This window comes from Orycteropus afer, unplaced genomic scaffold (assembly GCF_000298275.1).
Source record: "Orycteropus afer afer isolate SDZICR_OR568_19922 unplaced genomic scaffold, OryAfe1.0 scaffold00031, whole genome shotgun sequence".
Taxonomy (NCBI): Eukaryota; Metazoa; Chordata; class Mammalia; order Tubulidentata; family Orycteropodidae; genus Orycteropus; species Orycteropus afer.
This window is the reverse complement of record NW_006921618.1, coordinates 12,315,970-12,342,382: the sequence shown is the minus strand read 5'-3', so window position 1 is coordinate 12,342,382 and position 26,413 is coordinate 12,315,970. Positions and strand designations below refer to the sequence as shown.

General features: G+C 50.1%; 1 protein-coding gene across 1 annotated transcript; it reads right to left on the bottom strand.

Moving 5' to 3' along the window:
* Positions 1 to 605: 605 nt before the first annotated feature.
* Positions 606 to 25,988, bottom strand: LDLRAP1 (low density lipoprotein receptor adaptor protein 1). Its single transcript, XM_007935747.1, has 9 exons — positions 25,901 to 25,988; positions 14,717 to 14,859; positions 13,490 to 13,602; positions 10,390 to 10,504; positions 5,262 to 5,334; positions 4,409 to 4,495; positions 3,723 to 3,850; positions 2,341 to 2,375; positions 606 to 750 (listed from the first exon to the last, which is right to left on the bottom strand). The coding sequence occupies exons 1-9, from the start codon at positions 25,986 to 25,988 to the stop codon at positions 606 to 608; spliced, it is 927 nt and encodes a 308-aa protein (XP_007933938.1).
* Between the last annotated feature and the right edge of the window lie 425 nt (positions 25,989 to 26,413).

Sequence of the window (26,413 nt, the reverse complement as noted above, 5' to 3'; positions counted from 1 at the left end):
TGTTTGTGCTTTAAAGTGCCAAGCTACACGTTGTCTTTGGTTAGGGCCAACCCCTCTGTCTCTGAGAGCCCCTGGGTCCAGGGGCCGAAGCCCAGGCCTGCTGGGTCTGTGAGGAAGGTGAGCTTGAGGACACAGTCCTCTCCTGAGACTGTGAGTGCCCTCCGGTGCTCAGAAGATAGAAATCCAACTGCTTTCAGTAAGGGGCAGGGAAATTTGGGTTCTTAGAAAGGTACAAGTGCTTTGGTCACTGTCCTGACACCCATGGCCAGAATGGAGCTTGTCTGATAGAGAGAATGAACAGGAAGCTAGTTGTAACACTGCACACGTTACACAGAGGGAGACGTGGCTGACGCAAAACTGGCTTCCAAGCATGAACCAGGAGAGTCACTGAATAAATATTCAAGGCATCTTTCAGTTCTTAGAGAAACAGCAGGGTTAAAATAAAATCTCTCTCATTCCCCCTGCTTGACTGGCTACAGCTTTGATGTGAAGGCTGACATGCTGTAGACCGGAAGAGGGAGGGACGCGGGCCCAGGGTCTGGCTCCTGTCATGGCTTTGGTCCATTTCATGTAGTGGTCAGTTACGTTCCGCTAGGCCCAAGCCCTCAGAAGCTGAAGAGGTCATCCTGCTCGGTGCCACCACCATCAGGCTTGTTCCAATCGACAGGCGAAAGACACTGGGCATAATGGATGTCTTGGGCTGTCAGTCCAATGTCCAAGACCTGAGGGTTTGTCCGAGATTGGGCCAGCCTGGAAGGCAGAGTTATGTAAGCCAAGGGCCTAGGTGAGGGGCTGGCAGGGCCTGAGGAGCCAGTCCAGCCCAGCCAGCACTGGGAGAAGTGAGTGTGTGAGGATGGGGGATACTAGGACACAGGGGCCAAAGAGTCTCAGATGCCAGGGGAGGCAGAGCCTCTGACCAAAGAGCCTACCCTGAGGGCCAGAAACTGCAGGGCAGGCACTGGGCATTCCCACCATTGAGCAGCCAGGGCACCCACAAGTTGCCACAATTCCATGAGAACATGCGCAAGAGCAGAAAGGGCAATGCGGGGGAGGACAGTGAGTGGCATGCCATGAGGGGGCACTGATGCCCTTCTGCCAATGAGAATACACACATCGACACAGTAGTGTTCAAGAAGTAAATCTAAAAACGGAGATCACCCAAACGTCCAAAAAAAAGGACAGGAGAGAGCTAAGTAAATTTTGGACTGTGCCCTTAAAAAATGTAATGCAGTCAATGAACATGACATTTGGAAGAAACACTTCTGGTAAACTGAGGTTAAGTGAAAACTCAGGATACTAAAATGCATATAGGATGAGCTGATCAATGCAAGAAAAAAAATGCGTATACAGAATTGGCATGAATTAAATCAAAAAGGCTGGGCTGCAGGATTATGGAATGATGTTATTTTCTGTTTAATGCTTTGATGATTTTCAAAATTGTTAACAAAAGGCACATGATATTTGAATAATCTGGAAAAAGCAAATGGAAGATTTTCTTCCAAAGGGTTGTGGTAGCTAGTACACAGGGAAGATGGTTTAATATCTTAGCCTCCATGAAGGGCTGAACCTGGTCCCACCAAGGCTGGGCCAAGGGGTCTCTCCCTGGACTCTGGCAGGAGGTAGGTAAGGAGGAGGGAGCAGTTGGGTAAGGCTCTGCTCCCATCCAGTGCCCACAAGCCACTGGTGTGGGAGGGCTACAGGGGGCTGCTGAGGGTCCCAAAGGAAAAGGGGGGACAGCACTCGGAACTCTGAGCTGCCCGGGACGAAACGTTCCTCAGCTACAGCCTTCTTGGTGCCATGTCTAAGCTAAAGGTAACCATGGCTATAAGGATGGCCCCTGGGAAAATGGGGAAAAGCCACCATCCTCAGGCTATATCAAAGTATCTCCCCTACATAACAATCCATGGGCTTAATTAACCATTGCCTTCTCCCTGCCTCTTAACATAAACGCAAAACTTTGGAGGAGACAAAACCCATGAAAAGCCAATTTCTGAAGGCTACACCAGGTGTAGGAAGAGGAAATCTACTTCAGCTGCAGAGTGTTTAGCTCAGCTCCTACTCTTGCAGAGCAGCCACCAGGGAAGTTTCTGATTCAACAGTAAGAGCTTTTAAGCAACTTGGCCAGCAGTAGAGGGGCTCCCTTCAAAATACAGTGAGCTCCCTACCCCTGAAGGTATTCAGCAGAGGGTACAGGAATTCTTGCCGTGGAGAAGGTCTGAGTGGCTCATGTTCTCATACACAACAAAGAGCCCCAGAAGGAAAGGGCAGGCCTAACAGCCTACAAATGCTAGTCCCCCACCCCCACCCCCACCCCCGCACAAGAAACCCAGCTCACATTACCTCGAAAATGCTTCATCCAGGCCGTCATCCAGCTCCTTAGGAGAAATAAAGCAGGAGATATGAACCTTAAGTGGGGGAGTCCACATACACAGCCAAGTTATCCCTAGCCTTGTGTAAACTACAGGGACTCAGGACACAAGCAGAATCTGGTGGGTGCCTGGAGGTCGCCTGCCTGGCTGCCGCCATCAGCAACACAGAGCTGGGGCTGGGTTGTAGTGGGCCAGAAGAAAGGGCACATCAGAGTGTCAGGAGACCACGGTGGATTCAATTCTCAGCTCTGTCACTACCTGCCCAGCAGACCTTGGGCAAGTCACTATTCCTCTAGCTTTTCCTCCCATAAAATGAGGGGATTAGACCAGAAGATTTCTACAGCTTTCAAATTCTAAGCCCACAAGCGTGGGATGGCTGGTAGTGAGAATCCCACAGCCTAGGTCAAAGAAGAAGGGGCAAGGCTCTGGCCACAGCCTCCCATGAGGATAGACAAGTTCCCAGATAGCAGAGAACTCATGGGTGCAGGCTAATGGGTGGACCCAACAACCAGAAAGATTTGACACTTTTTCAAGCAAATCCAAGTCCCTCAATGTTCAGATTCTAAAAAATTAAGTGGGCATTATAAGTAATGTGTGATCCTGCACTGGATCCTAGACCAGAACAAGGACACAGGTAGGATGGGTGGTGAAATGTGAATATAGTCTGGAGAGTCTGTAATAGTATGGTATCAGTGTTGATTTCCTGATTTTTGTCATTGTAATGTGGTTATATAAGATGTTCACACTTCAGGAATCTGGATGAAGGTTAACAGGAATTCTTTGTACTATTTTTGTAACTTTTTTTAAAAGTCTGAAATTATTTCCAATTGAAGTATTAAATATGTTTTGAAATACCAAAACCAAAAAAACAGGCAAGGTCCTCAGAGTTTCTGCAGGCAGAGGTCATATCCTCACTGAGGGGATGAAAAAGCTGAGACACAGATAGGTCAGGGGGCTTGCCCTGAGTCACACAGCAAGGCAGGGGTCAGGTTGCTGATTGCCCAAGTCCCTGGCTCCTATTTCAGATGGCTGAGGGGGAGGGGTGCCAGTCACAAACTCTGTTCACGCCAAGAACAAGGGAGCCTTTGGCTGGTCTTGTGGTGTGCAGAGCCATGGATGCTCAGGCCAAGAGGCTGGGCATTGTGAAGAGACAGCTGTGTAGGGAGCCAGGCCTGTTGGATACCCAGGCCTGAGTTCAAAGAGGACATTGTTCAGGCCCTACCCTGGGGCTGGGCACTGCTAGTTGAGTCACGTGTGTCAGAGCTGGGGTCCCGGAGCAACCACCGGCTTCGTCCAGAGATCAGGTTGAGGCTCACCAGGCCCGTCAGGGTCCCCAGGCACCTGACTACTCACCCAGACAACACTGCTGTTGCTCAAGGTTTGAGGCCGTGGTGTCTCGTCCATGTTAGTGTTAGCGCTGACTGTGGATAGTGGGGCCTTGGCTATCTCTTCCAAGTCCAGCAGGTTCCCAGTGGTGACTGCTATGAGAGGTCCAATTAGGTATGTCAGTGGGAGATGAGCCTACTCTCTCCCCAGACCATCCCCTCACCCATCCTGGATTCTCCCAGGCTGTCCTGGTTCCGATTCCCTCACTGGGCAAGAGCCAGGGATAGGACTCAGACTTATTATCACCCAGATCACTCAGAGTCCCACCCTGACACCTTCCTGGGCAACAGCTCACAGGGTGAGAATTTCTCCTCCAATAATGGTTGGGTTTAGGCTGGAACTATTATAGTCATAATAGCTGTTAAGTTTTTTAAGAGATCACACAACAGGATGTATGTAAAATACATATAAAGAAATACATACAGATGTTTGCATATGTAGAACATGTTACAAAACAAGGAATTGTTTTTTTCTTTTATCTGTACTTCCTAGTTTATCTATAATGAATATGTATTATTAATTTTAAAACAAAACAAAAACTAAATGAAAAACCAGGAGTCAGCCCTAGCCCAGGAAGGAATGAGTCTCTGTGAGGGAGGGCAGATCCGAATGTATGGAGATGAATCTGGCTCCCACCCCCTGCCAAAACTCACAGCTCTTCAGTGAGGGGGTGCTGTCATGGTGGGCCCCACCTGGAACGTCCCCGCCCTCTTGGTTGGCTTTCTCCCTCTTCTCCTTTTCTGTGGGATGAAGGCATATCATGTTGGAGCCTCAGACCCCGCACCTTTCCCCAGCAATCACTTGGCAAGGGGTAGGTTTTAGTCAATCACAGGGGGCAGGATTTAGGTCTCCAGCAGTGAGGAAAGACACCTCACAGATTTCATTTAATCCTCACAAGCTCTTTACCAAAATCCAAACTCACTGCCTACGAGTTGAATCCATCACATAGCTACTCCTCCTTGTGTTTCTGAGGCGGTATCACTACGGAAGTAGATTCCCCAACCTTCCTTCCGAGGAGTGGCTGGTGGGTTTGAAGCGCCAGCCTTCTAGTTAGCAGTCAAATGCCTTAGGCACTACACCACCAAAGCTTCCCACAAGCCCTCTGTTGTTGTTGCTGTTATGTGCCGTCGAGTCGGCCCGACTCATAGCGACCCCTCCTTGGGTTTCCGAGGCAGTATCACTACGGAAGTAGGATTGCCCAACCTTCCTTCCGAGGAGTGGCTGGTGGGTTTGAACCGCCAGCCGTCTGGTTAGCAGGCAAGTGTCTTAGCCACTATGCTACCAGAGCCCTCTAGGAGAGGGAAATGGCTGTTCTCATTTTTCAGATGGGCAAAGTGAGACTCAGGTGAAGGGGCCTGTCTGAAGTAACACAATGGGTAAGTGATGAATCTGGGAGTGGGTCTATGTCTGACTCAGGCACCTCCCCTCCTCATCCCCAATATCACTCTGCCACCTTCTTTTCCATTCTTGCATGATACCCTCCTTACGTGGAGAAATAAGACTCACCTTCCTTGGATACCTGCCAAAACTCAAAGGCGACTTTGAAGGCTTGGGCTACTGTGAGGGTGACAGCCTGAGCCTGAAAAACAGGAAATGGGGTCGGGGGAGGGGTGCTGTGTCAGCAGGAAGATAGCAAGTCTGAACTGGAGGGCTGGGGCCTCCTGGCCAGACCCACCTTGGCTCCCTCCCTGAAGATGTTGAGGGTTCTGGAATGCCTGATGGGCTGAGGCAGTGCCCTGGCCTGAGGTCACCAAAGGAGTCTGAAGTGTAAGAGGCCACACCCTCCTCAGGCAGCTGGGGCCTGCTCTTCACCACCCCATGCTAGCACCCCCAACTCTGCACTGTCAGCAAATACCACCTTCCTTCTAGCTCCACACCTCTGCAACAGATGTTCACCTCTACTTTTTTTCCTTTCCCTTTGGGCTAAGTTCAGTTAATTTTGAGGCTTACTTCCTCTGAGAAACCCTCCCTAATTACCTGAGGACTTCACATGCTAACTTAGCCCTTGGAACTAAAGAACAGAAAACCAAGAATTGGAAGGGCCCATCCACTGCCTGAACTGAGGGGGCCCTCAAAGAATTAGGAGGTATCACTTTGCTTACTGTCAGTCCATACCCAAAACCTGCTCTGCAAATCTGAGGTCCTGGCCAATGCCAGGCTGCTAGCCCTTCACAGGAGCCATAGCTACAGAGAAGGTTAACTCTGGTTAGTACTGTGCCAGCTTGGAGGAGCTGGTAACTAGAGTTCAGACAGAGAAGGGAAGCAGGAGTGGAGGTCATTCAGTGCCATAACCTACCTACAAGGAGGGGCTTATGAGAAAACCTTGCCCACATTTTGGCCCTTTCTCCCTGAGGAATTCCCATCCACCCCTTAAAACCCAGTTCAAATGTCACCACCTCTCCAGTTTCCCCACCTCTGGGTTCCTAAAGCCCCACCTACCTCCCCTCAGTCTTCAGGCATATGAAAGTGCCATTAGCTCACATGCTTGTGCCACCCCCATCTGTGTGCCTCAGGCACGAAACATGTCTGAACACCTCTGCTCTCCAGCATAAGGCAAAGCTCGCCAGAGGTGAGGTGCCAACAATACTGGCAGAAACAAATTTGTCCAAGGGGCAGGCTTCCTGGGGCTGAAGCTTCACACCCCAGCCTGGACCTGCCCCCAACCCACACACATCTCAACCCCCTCGTCTCTAGCCTCCCGAACAGTGATTCTAGTTCAAGGTTAATCAGCTCAGCCTCTGGAAGTGGAAGTGCCAGAGACTGTATGGCTGTAGCTGGAAGAAGCACTGAACTTTCTTCTGAAAGCCTGGCCTCAGGCAGAAAGCACCAGCCTTGCTTTCAAGTGTACAAGTTCAGACCTAACTGGTCCTGGCCTCACTCCCTTCTTCTTTGCCAGACAATGAGATTTAATTGAGAAATGAATCCATGGGTACTGCCTTTAAAATTCTTTTTTAAAAAAATTTCTTAAATCCCTAAACAAGCTGACTGATCCATGCCAATTAAACTTCACAAAGTATAAAATCTCATTTGAATGTCTCCGTCATTTACATTTTTGATGGAAGTATGGGTGCTTTATGGCAAAACTTAAATATGGTAATTAAGTATGAAACTCTTCACAGCTGTTTACAATTTAAGCTGTCACGTCTGAATCAAGTTTAATAGACCCAGTTACCACTGAGAATTGCCCATGAACTAAAAATATGGGCTAATTACCAGATGGAGTCACATCGCTTTACACCCAAGCAAGGGCTGGTCACCCAGCATTGGAGGGATATGGAAACACCATTATTTTTTGCCCCTAGGAAATCTGAAGGCAATACCTTGATACTGTTTTTGCATAAATCTGCTTGGTCATTTGCATACATTCTCATCCTTTTGCCCTGAAGTCCTGAGCTCCAAGTTATACCAAATATGATCTGAGATGTGGATGTGTGCAGGTGGCTGCAAACCCAGGCTAGGCAGGAGGTAGGAGGGGGGTGACCCTGCTTCCTGGGGAAGTACAGGAATCTGGGCACTGAGGGACTGCTGGGGTCTGCCTGCCAAAAGGACTTCTTCCTCCATTCTCCAGCACTCGGCCTGGCGTTAACCCCTCCCCCTCCACTGTCTCTGGCCTGTGGGTCTGTCTTATCACCCTGACCAATTCTTTCTACCTTGCCCAGTTTTTAGCATAGTGCCTAAGGCATCTGACTGCTACCCAGAAGGCTGGAGGTTCAAACCCAACAGTCACTCCTCGGAAGGAAGGTTGGGCAATCTACTTCCCTAGGGATGTTGTTGTTATGTGCCCTGGAGTCTCATAGCGACCCCTCCTTAGGTTTCCAAGACGGTATCACTACGGAAGTAGATTGCCCAAGCTTCCTTCCGAGGAGTGGCTGGTGGGTTTGAACAGCCAGCCTTCTGGTTAGCAGTCAAGTGCCTTAGGCACTGTGCTACCAGAGCTCCCTCCATAGGGATACTGCCTCAGAAACCCAAGGAGGGGTCGCTATGAGTCGGATCCGACTCGACAGCACTGAGTTTGGTTTGGTTTGGTTCCCAATAACTAGGCTGCTAGCCCTTCACAGAAGCCAGGTTTAGCTTAGGCTGCAGACCCTGGGATCTCTGATCCCAGCCTGGTACTTAGGCCAATTTGGGCTACGTGCTTCTTAGGAGCTGCTGCCCCAGAAACAAGTCTTGCACAAAAGCAAGGAATGCCAAGTGACTGCATGAGGGAAAGCAATCCTGCACCCCCTTGGGTTTCCGAGGCATTATTTCTACGGAAGTAGATTGCCCAATCTTCTATCTGAGGACTGGCTGGTGGGTTTGAATCACCAGCCTTCTGGTTAGCAGTCAAATGCCTTAGGCACCATGCCACCAGAGCTCCCAGAGGCTGGGGGCCCTCAAAGAATTAGGAGGTATCACTTTGCTAACTGTCAGTCCATACCCAGTAACTGCTCTGGAAATCTGAGCTCCTGGCCAATGCCAATATCCCTGCTCTCAAACTCCACCTTCACTCCAGAGCTCAGAGGTTGAAATGGCCATATAGGTCCCCAAGGGCGCACATGGAAACATAACATTACTTTATCCTGACCGTGCCTAATAGGAGTCACTGAGAGAGTGGGACGTGGTTGGCTTTGAACTGAATTGGTGGTGACCCAAAAAGGACCCCCTTTGGAAGCTTCTTTCCTCCAACCCTGGGTGGGTCATAAGCCTATTACTTATGAGCTGGCATGGGAGTGAGAGCTATGTGAACATCCACAGTCAAGGCCCCCTAAGGCTCACTCCACTTTGCTTGCCCCATGTTCCAGTGACATCCGATTCCTCAACCACTAGTGACACTATTCATTTTGCATCTCCGTGTCTTTGTACATGTTATATCCTATGTCTGAAATGTACTCTCTCTCTCACCACTCCTACCCTTTTCTCTTGGCCTAGTCAATGTCTACTCATCAACAATCTTTCAAAGCCCAACTCACAATGTCTCCTCCTCCAGGAAGTCTTACTGATCTCCCAGGGAGACTGAATAACCTCCACCCTACACCAAGCCTCCTGTACTCTAGTTATTGAGTCCAGCCTCACCTTGGATCAGTCCCAGTGGCCACACAGGCCTGGGACAGCCAGCAACAAAGGTCTGTGAAGATACCTGCCAGCAGGTGGGCTGCAGAACTTGAGGTATCCATTTGGTCTTCTACCTCCTCCTTAGAAACTTCCATAGAACTCTGACAATCTCAGGATTTCCAACCCAACCTGGGCTCAGCTGAGGCCTTCAGACCACAAAGCATTGCCCTCATGCCAGGTGCTCTATTTATCCCACATCTGGCTGGGCCTGTCTCCCTGAGAGGGCTCACTAAAGGGGAGGAGGCCAGATGAGAAAGGGTGTAGCAGAAGTGTAAGCCAGGAGCCAGCCCCCAATCACAGTGAGAATATGTGAAGAAAAGTGGAGTCTGGGCCCTGAGTGTCTAGCAACAGCCCTACGCCTGCCTACTCAGGGCTCTACAGCCAGTTGCCAGCAATGGTCGGGCTCTGTTTTCCTTAGTAATGGCCTTTTGGCTTGTGGGTAGGACAATTTCTTTTAGGCCTGTCTAAAGTCCTCTGGCCCCAGGCCAGCACCCACTCTCTTTTTGCCCTAGGACCCCCATCCCAGAGAGAGCCTCTGTATTTTGGAAAACCCCTTGGACCCAAGGCCCATGTTCTATAGCAATCTGGGCCATGGGCCAGCTGTCCCTGCCCAGCACTCGCTCTGGTCAATGGGGAGGAAGAGACTAACAATGGAGACCATAATGAGCTTGTATTTTTAAGTCTGTGTGGCCTCATAAGAGACAAAGCCAAGAGTTATTGCCTGTGGGAACAAGGCTGTCACAAGAGAGGCCACCACAGCTCAGGGCCCTGGGTGTCACGAGGCCCTGAGTGAGTGGCTGGCGACAGTGAGTCTGCAGGAAAGAAACAAGGTGCACAAAAGGAATCAGGGCCTTTCAGAATAATTCTAGAGGGCACGGAGGAGACGTCCTTGTTCTACTGATGGGCAAATAACCAAGTGAATGGCAGAGTCTTGTCCAGGGTCACCCAGCACATCAGACCACTAGGCTGTCTCATCCTTCAGTGCTCCTTTCATGATACCTGTGGTAGGTCTCCCAAAGATGTCCATATTCCCAAAGGCCCCATATCCCTAGCCTGTACTAATGACACTGTTATTTAGCTGTCATCTTGTCGATTCCAACTCATGGTAACCCCAGGTGTGCAGAGTACAACTGCTCCAATGGGTTTCTGAAATGCTGCGCCCTTTCTGAAGCAGACCGCCAGCCGATCTTCTGAGGCACCTCTGGGTGGATTCAAACTGCCAACCTTTCTAGGGGATCCAAAAAAGTCTTAAATCCAACAAATCATGTTGTAGGAAGGAAGAAGCCTAGGGCTAGTCACTATCACAAAGCAGGCTGACCAGCTAGGGCAGAAGCTGAGGTCGAGACAAGCCCACCCAATGGGACCACCTACCTGACAACAGCTCTACTCCTTGCCCTCAGCTCTTGGGACTCACTTGGGGTTCCGTGGGATTTCACACTTTTTAAAAAGTGACTGTACTCTTTAGTCTTGCCATCCTCACCTCTGAGGGAAAGACCACCAAGGCCAGGCCAGAACCTCCCCCACCAGCCCTCTCCCCACTGACCATCTTCCGCTTGGTGCAGAGGAAGGCATGGCACTCCAGATTCTCGTTGTGCTGGCTCTGGGCGATGTATGCAAACACTTTGTCATGCATCTTGTCTGCTGTGCAGTAGGAGATCCTGAAAGGTAAGTGGTGTCACCAGTCCCTGGCACAAGGGCCTGACCACATCTGGGACACCCCAGGGGGCATCACCCTGAGTTCCAGAGCCCGCTATTCCAGCCCCACCCATGCAAGACTCACGAGAGATGGCCTTGGCCTCCAGGCCTGATGTCGCAGGACATCTATGGGGAAGGAATCCAAGCCAAGGGAACATCTGAATTAACCCTGCAGTGTCCTGTCCCCACCAGGGTCCCAGGGAGGGCACCAACTGCCTGTCTGTCTCCAGGCAGCCTCAGACACAATCTGCTCCCTCCTGTCCCTCCAGAGACAAGACCAGACTACTCTTCAATGAAAGGAGTTCATCCTACCTCCTGGAACTTAATTATTTCAGAGCCAAAGAAGCTTCATGCTCTGAATCCTGCCTTCCTTCTATCTAACTAGCATCTCTCATGCTTCACAATACATGCCTATTATGGGAGGTGGTATGTGGGTGATACTGTAAAACCCAGTCCCTGGAGAAAGCAGAAAAGAAAGACTAGAGAAAAGGCATACTTCCCCTTTCTTCCCTCCCATCCCACATGGAGCCCCCACCCTCAAAATGTAATAGCTGAGTCCCTGCAGGCAATGTGCCAAGAGCTCATAGATATTGTCTCATTTAATTCTCACAGCTACCCTTGGAGATGGGTTCTTATCATCCCCACTTTCCAGATGAGGAAACCAAAGCTCAAAGTTTCAGATCACAAGCTAGTGACAGAGCTGAGACCTGTATCACCCGTGTGCTGTAACCACTGCCTCTCCAGGGTCTGTACTGACTGATTGGAAGGAGAAGCATGACAGAGCCCTGCCCACTGATACCCTTCACCTAGCCTCCCCCTGCCCTGCCCATCCCTTTCATCCATGCCCCAGTCCAGAGGTCAGACACATTGAAAGCCACCTCAGTGCCCTCTGAGCCTTCAGTTTTCCCATCTTCTCTCACTTGTCTGGGCCCTCCACAAAGCCCCCAATCATCCTGGGAATCTCAAACAGGAGACACTGGTAGCCCAGAGGTGGCACAGGAGCTCAGAAAGCTCACTCCTTCTCCCTGGGTGGCACAAGCTCCCATCACAGGCATCTACAAAGGGATCAGCACCACTTAAAACCCCAGGGGGTAGAGGGAGCACCAAACCCCAACTGCCTCTTCTCTAGTCTAGGGGACTCAGCCTTCTGCCCTAAACACCACTTGTCCCTGGTATCCATCAACCAGACCCTGATATTCTCTACCTCTCCTGAGGAACTTCTCCAGATTCCCCAGGCAGGGTCCTCCTTCTCTTGTCCTCATAAGAAACATTTCTTATACTCTATCTCCTATTTCTTCTCCTCCATTGTTTTCTAGATGGAAGCTCTTTGAGGGCAGGGGAAGAATTCCTCACTGGCACAGACCCCAGGAGAGCAAGTACTTGGAAAATGTTGGTTAAAGAAAGGAAGGTTGACTCTTCCAACCTGAGACACGAAGAACTAGATGGTGTCCTAGTACCAATATTGACTGTTCTGACCAGGGACACAACAGAAGGTCCCAGATAGAATGGAAGTAAAACGAAGAACAAAACTCTAATTCCCTAAAAAGGACAGATGTACTGGAACAAAAGAGACTAAAGGAACCCCTGAGACTATTGCCCTAAGATAACCTTTGAACAAGCTATCTCTGTGGGTCACCCTTTAGCCAGATAATAGATTGGTTTATAAAATAAACAGTATCACTTGTAAGCAAAAGCAAAGGTAAAGGGAAGGGAAGCTAGATCAACAGAAAAAGAAAATAATGGAAATAATGACAACGCTGATGTGCAAAAATTTTTAACAAATGGCACAGAACAATTTGTATAAAAATTGTTAAAGGGTAACCAAACAATAAATTATTATTAAATTTAAAAAAAAAAAAAAAATGAAGGCCAAATCAGGAAGGTGAGAGGAAAACACCAGTCAGAGATTCTGACTCCCCACCCCAAAAACCAAAACCAAACTCATTGCTGTCGAGTCGGATCCAACTCATAGTGATCCCTTCTTGGGTCTCCGAGGCAGTATCACTACAGAAGTAGATTGCCCAATCTTCCTTCCAAGGAGTGGCTGATGGGTTTGAACTGCCAGCCTTCTGGTTAGCAGTCAAATGCCTTAGGTACCACACCACCAGAGCTCCCCAAAAATTATTAAATTAAAAAAAAAAAGGAAGGCCAAACCAGGAAGGTGAGAGGAAAACACTAGTCATAGACTCTGACTCCTCACCCCTACCTCCCAAATTATACCCAGTACTGGCCTGTGCTCCAGCCGCTTAGCCACCTGTGTGGGGACAAAGCAGGGGGAAGGATGCCTGGAAGATGGGGCCTTTTGGACTGAGCCTGGCTATCCTGGTTCTAGCTCAGCCATTACCTTGGATTTTGGGCAATTCCCTCTGGGGCTCAGCCATTCCACCTATAAAATGGACCTAGGCTGTCCCTTACAGTTCTAAAAGATACAACTGACCAGCCAAGAGAAGTGGGGATGGCCTGAGGCTCCAAGGGCTGTGCCACGCTTCCCTGGGAAGAGGAGTCCTGCTATGGGAGCCATCTACACTCTGGCCTCAGACCCTGCCTGAGGCCTCCTTGGGACACCTGCCCAGATGTCCAGAGCTAAGATGCTGCACTCACAGCAGAAGGAAAAGGCAGTGTGTCTGCAGTGCTCTACTCAAAGCTTGACTCAGTGGCAAGTGGTGGGGAGGGGGAAGAGTGGGTTCCAGGCCTAGTTAGGCCTCAGCTGTCTATACTACTGCAACTGGTGATAATGACAGTCACAACTGTCATTTAACAGAGTGCTCCTATAGGTGAGGTGCTGTCAATTCTACCACCACTGTGAGTCAGAATGTTTCCACTCCATTTTACAGATGAGAAAACTGATGCTCTGAGGTCCCCCTGATAGGAAGTGGTAGAGTCTGGATTCAGGTAGGAGATTCCAGCCACTGCCCCAAATGACAAAGTGCCCCCCATGCCAAGTGTACCTGTAAATAGACACGTTCTCAATGAGCTGGTTGGTGATGCTGTCCGTCAAAATGATTCCCCGTGGCGACACCTTCAGAGTGACTTTCGGCAGCTTCTTTCCACTGGCCTTAGCCTTGAGGGCAGATATAGGTCAGAGAAGCCTGACTGCCCTACCTTGGGACTCACCTTCATAGGCTACGTCTACTGCTGCAAGTCCTCAGACAGTCCTCAGCTAAGGTGGCTGGCAGGTGAGATGGGGAAGACAACTCAGACACCACCCTCTTTAACCATCTCTGTTCTGGTCTATCCTCAGTTGGTTTGTTAGTTGCCACTGAGTTGATTCTGACTCATGGTGACCCCAAGTGTACAGAGGAGAACTGCACCCCATAGGGTTTTCAAGGCTGTGATATTTTGGAAGCAGAACTCCAGGCCTTACTTCCAAGGTACCTCTAGGGGGGTTGAAATGCCAATCTTTCAGTTAGTAGTCCAGCATTTAACCATGTGTGCCACCCAGGGACTCTTGCCAGCACCCTCTTGTAGAACAAAACAGCTATCATTCATGGAGTACCTACCATCTGTTAAGCACTGGACCTGGCATCACTGAGCTCATGGGCAGCAGGATTTCTCCCCAGGAGGAAATAGGTTCAGAGAGGTTAAGTGACTTGCCCAATGACACATAGCTAGGAAGGACCACAGACTCTGAGCAGTGAGTGGGCTATCACAACCCAGCAGGATGACTCCTGGGGACCCTCTACTCTACCCACACCTGCCAGGGCCTGAGCTGAGGGATTTGAGGCCACTAAGTGAGGTGGATTCAAAGGGCCCATACTCATTCAGAGGTGAGCAGAGGAAAATCTAGTCTCTGGTGGGCTACTTTGTCCCTGCCCTGCACCTCCCCCTGCCAAAGGGCCATATCCCTCAGACCACTAGGCAAGTGACCAGGTGACAGTAATCCCCCCACTGTCTCCCACACCACCCTTGCTGGTGCTGATAAGTCTCCAACACTTAGGCAAGGAGGCTGAGTTGGGGGAGAGGAGGCTAGCAGAGGCCATACCACACAGCCGGGGAGGACACTGACCCCTCAAAGTCCAATGGCTCCCCTCCATCAAGGATCCCTGAGCTGGATGCAAGGAGATTCAAGGGCAGGGTAGACTCAGGCACACCCAACTGGGGAAATGAGCAGGAGCACAGGAGGTGCACCCCAGGAAGAAGTTGTCACACCCCTCAGCCCTGACTGAGGTTCTCACCGTGGCCACAATCCTCTTGATGGCTGCAGCTGACAGCTCCTCACCCTTGGGCTGCTCCACAAGCGTCATGCCCAGGTACTTGAGGCTGAAGAGCATCCCCTCGAGCAGTGTCTCCCGAGTGTCTGTCCAGTTCTCAGGCAGCTCTGGTGCAGGGGTAGGACAGGTCTCAGACCCTGCTGACAGGGTCCACCACCAGCAACCCATTTCCTTGGGAAACCCAGAAGGGATACTGAGATTCCCTCACCTAGTGTTATTATTTATTTTTCAAAAAAGGGCTAACATTTTCTGATACGTACCAAAGAAGCTTTACATTTGATCTCATTAATTCTTGTGAGAATCAAAGTACATACTTTTATCATGCCCATTTTAAAGACAAAGGCACTGAGGCCCAGGTAGGATAAATAACAACAAAATCCACAGAGTCATTAAGTGCAAGAGCCAAGACCCAAATCCATTATTTTCAAGTCCTGAGTCTAAACTCTTAACTTTAACACTAATGCTTGCTGAGGGTCTACTCTGCCATTTTCTTACTTGATCCTCAGTGCAATCCTATGAGGCAGGTTATTACGTGACGTAGGTATGGATTACACCTCAACATAAAACAAAAATCCTCACCACTGGACCAATAAGCAGCATCATGATAAATGGAGAAAAGATTAAAGTTGTCAAAGATTTCATATTACTTGGTTCTACAATCAACACCCCATGGAAGTAGCAGCCAAGAAATCAGACGATGTATTGCACTGTGCAATTCTGTTGCAAAAGACCTCTCTAAAGTGCTGAAGAGCAAAGACATCTTTTTGAAGAGTAAGGTGCACCTAACCCAAGCCATGGTACTTTCAATTGCCTTACATGCACGTGAGAACTAGACAATGAACAAGGAAGATCAGAGAAAGTTGATACTTTTGAGTTGCAGTGTTAGCAAAGAATACTGAGAGTACCATGGACTTCCAGAAGAACTAACAGATCTGTCCTGGAGGAAGTGCAGCTGGAATGCTCCTTGGAAGGGAGAATGGCCAGATTTTGTCTCACCTACTCTGGTCACGTAGGATATCATGCTTGGTAAAGTAGAGGATCAATGAAAAAGGGGAAGGCCATGAACAAGATGGATTGACACAGTGGCTGCAACAATGGGCTCAGGTATAGCAAGGATTGTGAGGCTGGCGCAGGACCAGGCAGAGTTTCTTTCTTTTTGACTCTATGAGTCAAAGCCAACTCGACGGCACCTAACAACAAGGTATTATCCCACTTTACAGGTCAGAAAATTCAGGTTCAGAGAGGCAAAGTCATTAGACAAAGGCCTCATACAATGAGTAAATGACTGGAGACAGAATGCAAATCTGGGTGGTATTCACAGCCACAACCACCTTTCCTCCATCCCTCCATCTGCACATGCACAGAGACCAACAGATTAGGGACAAATAGATGGCCCATGGAGAGTTGGGGTGGGTGGGAAGGACCAGTAGGGGGAGGGGAGATAATTTCTCAAACGATGCAGTATGAAAGCCATGCAAATGTGGCAGACCTGGGTTCCAGTCCCAGCCCTGCTTCCTACCACCTGTGTGATGGTCTCCAGAAAAACACCTCCCCTCTTCAAGGTAAATAACACCTGCCTCCCATGCTGCAGCAATGGCAAAGGGTAGGATACATGGGAAACATCCTCTGAAAACTCTGACCACAACTGATGTCAAGAAGGCTGGGAAAAAAGGGGATAAGCCCGGCTCCCCAAGTGGGAAATAGACCAGGAGGGAGAGTTGGAAAGAGGCCCCCACCTTCTCTACTCATGCAAGAGAGAGCCCTGAAGAGACAGAGGGACAAAGGGGAAGCACAGTCCTCAGTGGTGGTTTAACCATTCCCAACGTTCCTCCCAGAAGCTGAGGCCACATGAACCATCTTACTCAGCTGGCAAGCAATGAGGCCAGAGTAAGAAGGAAGGTGTCCAGGATTCCTTCCAAGTCCCATTGTTAAACCCAAACCCACCACCACTGAGTTAATTCTGACTCATAGTGGCCCTATAAGACAGAGCAGAATTGCCCCAACACTGTAAATCCTCATGGAAGCAGACTGCTACATCTTTCTCCCATGGAGTAAATGATTGCTTGGCTCTAACCACAGCCTTTTTAGTTAGCAGCCAAATGCCTTAACCACTGCGTCACCAAAGCTCTTCCCTAGTGTGGTGGTTAAGTTTGTGTGTCAACTTGGCTGGGGCTGGTTGAGTGGCTGGGCAGCTGGTGGTAGTTATTCCCCATGGTGAGATTGGTAATTAACTCCATGGTGGAATCTATTGGAGCAGCTGAGTAGCTGCTTTGGGTATGTGGTCTGCTTCCCATATATAAGCAGCAGCTTTGAACAGGAAGACAGCTCAGGGGGCAGGAGTGCATGGAGGGATGGACACAGGGAAGAGGTAACTATTGGGAGGAAGTGGAAGGGGAGCTGTTGCTTTGGAGTAAATTGTAGTCACTGTCATGAGACAACGTGTGTGTAAACTGCTGTATGGAAAATGAATCTGCTCTGTAAACTTTCACCCAAATCATAATTTAAAAAAAAAAAAAAAGAAAAAGAAACAACTTAGAGAATAGTCTCTAGCTTATGGCATGCTTGAACCCTGCATGTAGCCATGTCATTGTTCAGCAGCCTGCCATGCTCTGCCGACCTTGGGACTTACAATGGACTTGAGTTAATGGCCTGCCACGTAGTTTGGTAACATTGGGACTGTGCCATTTTATTTGTCGACCTTGGACTGTTAGCCTCAGCAGCCAGTAGCTGCCTGAGTGAAGAGATGCCTCTAGCTTCAGTGGGCTGGGAGCAAAAGGCAGAGCTGAAACCCAAGGCTGAAGGGCTTTCACACAACTCCCTAGAGCATGGCACTTTGAACTTGGATTTCTAGCCTCCGAACTGTAAGAGAATAAACCCTGCCTGTTAAAGCCATCCCATTTGTGGTATATTTCCTGTCAGAGCGGCACTAGGTAACCAATACATCTAGGACAAATCTATCACTAGAACAAATGAATACCCTATGGCCCTGTCAGGACACTGTGCCTGTCCCTTATCATCCCCTCACCAATCCCACATTTCTAGGAGCTATGATTATACCCATTTTATAGATGAGGAAACTGCTCTTCAGCCTCGCATACAATATTGGATAGAGTAGGATCCAGATAGGATCAGCTTCCAGGGGCCACCAGAGAGGTGGAGGGGAGTTGGGAGAAGACCTGTGCCCTCCCTGCTTCCTCCTGCAGTCTGCCTCACTGATTCTAAATGAACAGCAGAAGGAAGTTAGTTTATACTAGACATAGCTGGCTCCAAGGCAGCTGAGGCCCTGGCAGGGCTGTGGGCTTCCCCTACAAGCTGCCATCTGGTTCTGGGACTCCTGTCAGGAGCAGAAACCTGGGCCCACTTTGACCCAGCCTGGGCCTATGCTATCCTCTCATCCCCACCTCCTCCCACATCCTATCCTAGAGCCCCAGGCCTTTATAGGTCCTGTCCCATCCCACCTCCAACCAGCAGTCTTATATACACACATCTCTCTGGATTTGCCTTGAGCAAGTCACTGGCCTCTCTGGGACTGTTTTCTCCTCTGAAAAACTGTGTCTATGTTGAGGGATGTACCTATACCTTTGGACTGCGATCCAGGTGGGCAGCGATTCATTTACTGGTCATCCAGCACAGGGTATGGCATGCAGTTAGCACTCACTATTTGCTGAGTAAAGGAAAAAGAATAACCTGGACACTTCTATAACAATGCCAGGACCCACCCTCCAACCCTCTCCCCAGTCCTGGTCCTGACCTGCTACACTTTAACCCTTGCCCCTGGGCCTCCATCTCACATGAGGCCAGTCCTTGCAGTGATGATCCCAAAGCCCAAAATGACCCCATCTTCTGTCCCATCAACCAGAAGCCTATTCCATTTTCTCCTAAAAAAAAAAAAAAAAATCAGAAAGTCCCTGATGTGTCCCCAGGCCTGTGTTGGTGACGGGGGCCAGGATCAACTCTGACATGGCCCCTGCTCCCTAAAAAACCAAGAATAACAGCACCATTAACAGGGCAAAACAGCTATCAGGAAATAACAATGATAATACAAAAGCAGTAGTTATGACTATTACCACTAACATTCAGTCACGTTGCAAGCAAGCATTCTTTCATTCCCATTTTGCATATGAGTTAACTGGGGCTCAAAGCTTAAGCAATTTGACTTATCTGACTCTAAAGCCCAAGTTCCTGACCATTAAGTCATACTACCTTACCATATGGCAAACTACTTTAATTCTAGCAGAGTGTCAGGGAGAAGTTCCTAGAGCTGGAGATATTTCCTCCCATAATTTCTAATTCCTGAGGATTCCCTTCTGTAGGCCAAGAAACCCAGATTGTCACCTTTATCACCTTCAGCCCCAGACCCATCTAAGCAAGGATGGCAAATTACAAGCTGCCATGCATATTATCTGTGTCCTTGGCAGACATTACTAATCAATTGTGGCTCTATTTCCCTCTCACCACAGAGGGGCTTGGGACTATTTCTCAATATAAGACTCCAGGCTGGCTATGCCAATTGATCAGGGTTTTGGCCTCATTCATCTCATTAGCCACCTCTGCCCTACAGCAAACATCCCTCCTCCTCCCCACTTTGATATCCCCACTCTCCCATTTCCTCCAGCTCAGTTCTTTCCTGGCACCTATCCAAACTCACTTCCGCTCCCTCCATTCCACAGGGCCAAAGTTTGCCAAGGTCACTGATGACCTCTTTGCTGTCAAAACATTCCCCTGTCTTCCCTGACCTCTGAAATGCTCAGCATTTTTCTGCATTCCTCCTTCCCTGGCCTGACCCTTCCCTGATTCTATCATCTCTTGGAAGACCTCAGTAGACCAGCCACCACTTCAGCTCTGGAGGCCCTCTGCCCAAAGCCTTCACCTAATAGATCTGAGGCCTAGAGAGGGATGTGACAAGGTCACAGAGCAAGTCAGAAACTTCCCCCCAAGCTTAGCTCTCAATCACTATAGGCAATTCCCACAGTGACTGTTGGAGGAAGTCATGATGCCCCTCAGTCTCCTCTCTCACAACATCATCTTGTGTGTATGTGTGTCTGTCTGTCTCTCTCACACACACACCCAGATGCTCCAACCATGCAGAGCTTCTTTTTCATACTGTAACATTTACTTTCCCACTTCTGTACTTTTGTTCAAGTAATTCCTTCTACCCAATCAGCCCTTCTTTCCCTCACTTGATCAAACCCTTACACACCCAGCCTCCTCCCTCAGGAAGCCTTCTTCGAGGCAGTACAGATGGGTGGTTAAGAGCAAGGGCCTTAATCCTGGAATCTCAGTTTTGACATTTCATGTCTGAGTGACCTTGAGTGAATTAATTGCATTCTCCAAGCCTCAATTCTCTCATCTGCAATATGGGGAAAACAATCCCTGGCTCAGAGGGTTGTTATGACTCTTGAATGAGAATTTTAAAAAACGAAATAATGAGATCTAAAATGAGCTCAGCACAGATCAGTAATGTTATGCCTTCTAATGGGCCCTCTTGTCTGGGGATTGCTCTTGACTCTCTTAAGTGTAGATTTCCTTCTCTTCTTCCTGCAGCCAACTGCCAAGCAGCTGCCCACATGTGTGCCTTCCTTCCCTAACAGGAAGGAGGGAAGGATTTGCCATTCATGCTTCCCTCCCCCAGGAACTAGTACAGAGAAGGTGCTCTCCTGCCCAATACTACTGTCCAGTCACATCCTGCTTTTCCCTTATGCCCTACCCCCAGCACCTCATCCTCCCACGCCTGGCTAAGACCCTCCTCCTCTAGGTAATCCTGTCTTCCTCCTGTACTTCTGTGCATGTGGTTCATCTTTCCACAGAGACACAAGCAAGTCTTGTGCCCCATGCCCTCCTCACCCAGGAGCACTCAATAAATAAAGACATGTAGGGTTTACTCCACGTCCACCCTGTTCATTATCCAACCACCTCAAATGGAGATCTGGCTAGGGCCAAGCTCAAGTTCAAAGCTGGAGGCCACATGCTCCTTCCCAGGAGAAGCCCAGGCCCTTGGGAAGAGCTCCCAGAGGCCCCCAGGCAAATACAGGCCTGTATCCACAGCCCTGTTCCAGTCCTGGTTATTTCTGGCCCTGCGGTGGATAATGACTGTGCTATTTTAACTGTGCAGTTTTACAGATGACCTGCTGCTGGAGTTAACTGGGGATAGACCATATGCCCAGCCTATCCCACAGCTGCTACCATGTGCTCTTTCCTGGTTAAGGGTCCCTGCCCAGAAGCCAGAGCTGGGCAGGGTGCCCCCATGCCTTTCAGCTGCCCTGGGAGACCCAGTCTGCCTAGTGTCTGGAACATGAGCCCGGCAACCAAACTCATGGGCTCAGGGAGAACTTATGATCAGGGCCTTGGCCTTGCACTTTCTTCGGCTTTATGGGAAGATGGCTTCAGAAGCTGCAGAGTGACAACACTTCAGAAGGGGACTCAAGCCTCAGCTCTGCCCTGCCTGCAGTGCAGCTACTTCTTATCTGACAAGTGGGCTCTTGCCTACCCTTGGGGGCATCACCAGAAAAAGCATCAAGGTGTGAAAAATCTGAGGCAAATTTCAGAAGTTAAAATTGTTGAGGTCTATTATTAAAAGAATAGATAAATAGTAATAATAGCCCCATTGCCATCAAGTCAATTCTGACTCATAGAGACCCTATGTCAGAGCAGAAATGCCCCACAGGATTTTCTAAGCTACGTTCTTAACAGAAGCAGATTGCCACTTCTTTCTCCCACAGTACCGATGGGTCATTTCAAACAGCCAAGTTTTTGGTTAGCAGTCGAGTGCTTAATCACCGTGACATGAGTCTCATGGAGGAATAGTCCAGTAGGAGCATTTCCTAAATACCTACCTACACTGTAAGAAAAAAAATACATACTTTTGTGGTTATAAAGGAGCTCTGGTGGTGCAGTGCCTAAGGCATTTTGCCTGCTAACCAGAAGACTGGTGGTTCAAACCCACCAGCTAGCTGCTCCATGGAAGGAAGATGGGACAATCTACTTCCATAAAGATTCACCATCTTGGAAACTCAGTGGGGTTGGCTATGAGTTGGAACTGCCTTGATGGCACTGGGTTTGGTTTTTCTGGTTTAGGAAAAGAGTCAAGAATATATTAATATCCCCATTTCACAATCAGAGAGTCAGTCACTTGTTCAGTGTCACATAACTTGCAGCACTGAGACTTGAGTCTCCCAGCCAGTGGTTTTACCCACTTCTTCCTGCAGCCCACTGTGCTCTGCCCAATACAAGGATGGGGTCCAGGTGGGCCCTCTCAGGATCCCACCCCCCCTCCGCCAGGAGGAGCCAGGCCTGCCGCCTGCAGAGCTGCCAAAAAGGGTGTCTGGCTCCCCCTCAGAGGGCAGTGGGTGACCTATGACTTTAAGTCACCTCTCTCCTCACCCCCTCATAGCTGCCAGGCCCATGAGAAGCAGGGCCCCAGCCTCTTATTAAATGTCCCCTTACTGGCTGTTCCCTCTGACTGTACCACTCTTTCCCCCATTTTGTGCACAGCATCCTCCTTCCTTGTGTTCAAGTCTGTTCCAAGTTACTTTTTCTGAGGCCTGCCCTGACTCCCTGCAACTGACACAACCAGTGCCTCATTCATATTCCCTCTGTGCATTTCTGCACACATCATCTAACTTCTGACTGCCAGCGCCTACCACTTTACCAGAACACTTTCTCTAGCTGCTGGAGAGTTAAGATCTCCCATCCCCACACCCACAAGTGACAGGAACTACCCCTATCAAAATAGAGTAACTCTGAAGAGCATAGTCTCTAGAAGCCCACAGTGGTAATCTGCTTTACACATCCACTTTTTAAAACTCCATTTCCATTTCACCTCTAATGGTGTTTCCTGGACTCTCTGCCCTGGTAATGCAAACAGTTAAGCATTTGGCTTGTTCACTGAAAGGTTGCTGGTTTGATCCTACACAGTGGTTCCATGGAACAAAGACCTGGCGATCTGTTTCCATAAAGATTACAGCCAAGAAAACCCTATGAAGCAGTTCTTCTCTGTCATATGAATAGCTATGAGTAGGAATTGACTTGACAGCACCTAACAACAACAACTTCCCAAGTAAATGACGTACACTCAGATCCTTGTCTCAGGATCTGCTTCTGGAAGAACCCAAATGAAGACATCACCCATCTAAAAAAGCTATCCCCGTCATAGCACTCACCACTACCTACAACTATATTACTTATTTGAATCCACAACTGTCATTTTGTCTGCCTCTGCCACCACACTATAAGCACTATCAGAAGAGGCTGTCCTGTTGTTTATCCTAGCACCTTTATCAGTGCCTGACACATAGTCAGTGCTCAATAAATATTTGGAACTGAATAGATCCCTTCCCCCCACTCACCACCTTAAACTAGCTTTCCTGGACCCTGCACCTTGATGTTCCTTTATCTCTTCTCATCTAGTTGCCTGGCTGGTTGACACAACCCTTGAAGGCCCTAAGGGTTGGAGTAACCCTAGTAACTTAGGAAAGAAAGGGAAACTCTGAAGATCAGGGTGAGCCACTCTTCCTGGCAACTGGAAGAAAGGAAAATCCTTGGCCTGAGACTGATATAAAACATTTACAGTTCCTGAAGAGATAAGAAAAAAGCCATGTGTGGAAGCGGATAATCCCTCCTTTGAGGTCAAGACTAAGTTTAAGACAAGTATGTGGTTCAGGGCAAAGAAGCCAGGGGAGCTATGCAACCTCTAGCGCTGGACCCAGTGGATGGATTACAACCTCAAGCAAGCCCGTCCCAGCATCCCCATTCTGCACACATCTTACCACCTCCATCCTTATCCTGTGGCCACAGCTGTCCTTAGGAGTACCAACCAGTCTGCCCTGCTGTGAGGCCTACTACCAGCTCTTCCCATGACCACAGGTACATGGGGCACACTAGTAAGACCCTTAGGCTGGGATTTGGAGCTCTGCTTCTTGGAAGGTCTATGTCCAGGGTGAACCCCAGTTCATTTATCTGTAAAATGGGTCTGATGATAAGAATCCCCTGCTCTGTCACTTCACAGAAGCAAATGAGATAATGGAAGCAAAAACACTTTGTAAATCATAACGTGACAAAGACAATGCTTAGCATTTACTGAACTCTTCCTCTATGTCAGGCTTAAAAGGTAATTTCATAAAAGCATTCAAGGTGGTAGGTACTAGCGTTATTTGCAACTTACAAATGGGGAAACTAGGGCTCAATAATGAGATGAGTAGGGATTTCAACCTAGATTAGTCTGGGTACAGAAGGCAGAAAGCTCAAGAATAGCACCACTCTGGGCTTACTAGGGTGGGAGGAGGCTTCTTCTCCTTTCCTCTACAGGCAGCAACAGGCTCTGAGCCCCCAAAACCTGTTCCACTGCAGGATTAATCATGTGCAAGGTCCAGACAACAGGCAGGGGGAAGGAGAGGGAGAAAGAAACCACCAATTTGGTGCCAGAAGAGAGGATTATTATCAGTAATCTAACATCCTGGCTGGGTAAGAAATTTTATTCCCATTTTTGCAGATGAAGAAATAGGGTTATCAAGGACAAATGACTTGCCCAAGATCAGAGTGGGCAGGAGAAACTTTTCCACTCCTAAAGGTGGCTCACTCTCCCTGCTGCCTCTAGATTCAGAGGTGCCGCAAAGATCCCTCCCCTACTTGCCCAGGGCCCACAGCCCCCCATATTCCATAACTATCTTCCAGGAGGCTGCCCTGACACCTTCTCTCCCTCATCCCAGAAGAGAACCACAGGGTTCCCCCACCGGAACAAACTATCATTCTCAGAAGAAGTGGGTAACTCCCACCCTGGTGGAATACCACAAATATTTAAAGGGGATTTTTTGGGAGCCAAGAAGTGTGGAAGATGGTCTCTGGCTGGCTTAGGTCTCTGACTCCACTCTCACCCACAGGCATCAGCCCAAGTTCCCAGTGCCAACGCATATAGGAGACAGCTACAGCTGGAGCAGCAGAGTGGGGCAAGAGGAGGGGCAGGGCAGGCTCCCAGACACGCTGGCACTCCTAGGAGAGGGAGCTCAGGCTCCCAGGCAGGACCTTGAAAGTCAGAGAGAATGGGGGAGCCTGTGTGGATGCACTGTCTTCTGTTTACTGCAGTAGGGAGAGGCCTTGGCCAAGGTGGGGAGGAGGAGGAGGAAAAGGAGGAGATCAGGTGGGGGAAGGTGCATAAGTGAGCCCTGGGTTTTGGATCCACGTCTGCCATGCAGGCCTGTGTGATCTCTGACAAACCACTTCACCTCTCTGGGCCTCCAATTCCCCCAGGTGAAAGACAGATCTGGGCTGGTTTCTCAGGCCTCAGGGGAAGGTGCGAAGTGACAGGTAAACCGGGAGACCGAGAAGAGACGAAGAGACGCGGGCAGGGAGGGTGAGGCCCCTCCCAGATGCCCCTGGGAGGTGGCGGCTAAGTTTGCCATTTCCCTGGGACTTTAGAAACCCGAAGGGGAAGGTGAGAGAAAAAACAAGTTTCAAAAACAGCCGGGATGCCAGCTTCGCCACCTCAGTCTGGCGAGGGGAAGCGGGGATGTAGATCGCCCACTGTCAGGGACCTACGGAGACCCAGGCCGGGCCTCGCCCCAAACTCAAGCAGGTACCTGCGACCCCAGGAGCACACTTGGTTGGGTCTACGGGCTCCCGAGAGTCAAGAGAGGATCTCGTGGGTTGGACTGGTAGAGGGGGCAAGCGGGCTGCGGCCTGCAGCTGACTCCTCAGCGGAGGCACTGGGGTGCGAGGACCCGGGCGTCTTTCCAAGCTCCTATTCCCACTCCCCTCCCTGGGACACTGGCGCCGAGCTCCTGCCTCCCCCTGGCTGCGCAAGGCAGCGAGCTGAGGAGATGCGACAGGCAGCGCAGGTTTCTTCTGCTGACCTGCAACCCCGTCCCACTCCCACCAGCACCTAGGCAGGCACCCGAGCTCCGGCCTCGTGCCCCCGTTTCTGTCCCTCCTGCCCAGCTGCACATAGCCGGGGGTGGGAGGAGAAAGCATAACTTAAGCCTGAGCAACTCCCCAGCCCCGCAGGGCCCGGGGCAGGACCGAGCCGGCCGCGCGCTCCACAGGGCGCGGGTCAGGCCCCGCCTCTCCTCAACTTCGCCGAACTCCGGGCGCCGCGGGAGGCCCGTCCGTCTCGGCCCAACCCCAGCCTGGCCCCAGGGGACGCGCGCACACACTCACTCCGGTGCCGGCCGCCACCCCCCCAGCTCTGCTTGGCGATGCTGGGGCTCCGAATCAGCGCTCGCCCGGCGGACTTGAGTGCGTCCATGGCCCGCTCCGGCCGCCGCCGCCAAAACTCCGTCAGGAAAAAACTTTGAGCCGGGGCCGGGCAGCGCGCTCCCTACTCTCCGACGGAGACGCTCTTCGACGCTGTCTGGCGTCGTCCGGAGGGGCGGGGCCACGAGCCCCAGGCCGGCCAGTCCCCGCCCCCGACGGCCCTACCTCGTCCCGCCCTGCCCTGGCCCCGGGGCGGGGCGTACCGCGCTACCTGGAGTGGTGCAGACTGATGACCCCCCCCTAAAATCAACGTAGACCGCTCCCCTTTTACCTTCCTTCCTCTAGCTCCCTTTTTCCCATCCCGTAGGAACTGGCAAGTCAGAAATAAGCTGCCACTACGGCGGTACTATCCCTCTGGGCGGCCCGACCCTAGAATTTCCTAGACAGCCCAGCTGAAAGATACATGGAGACCGTTTT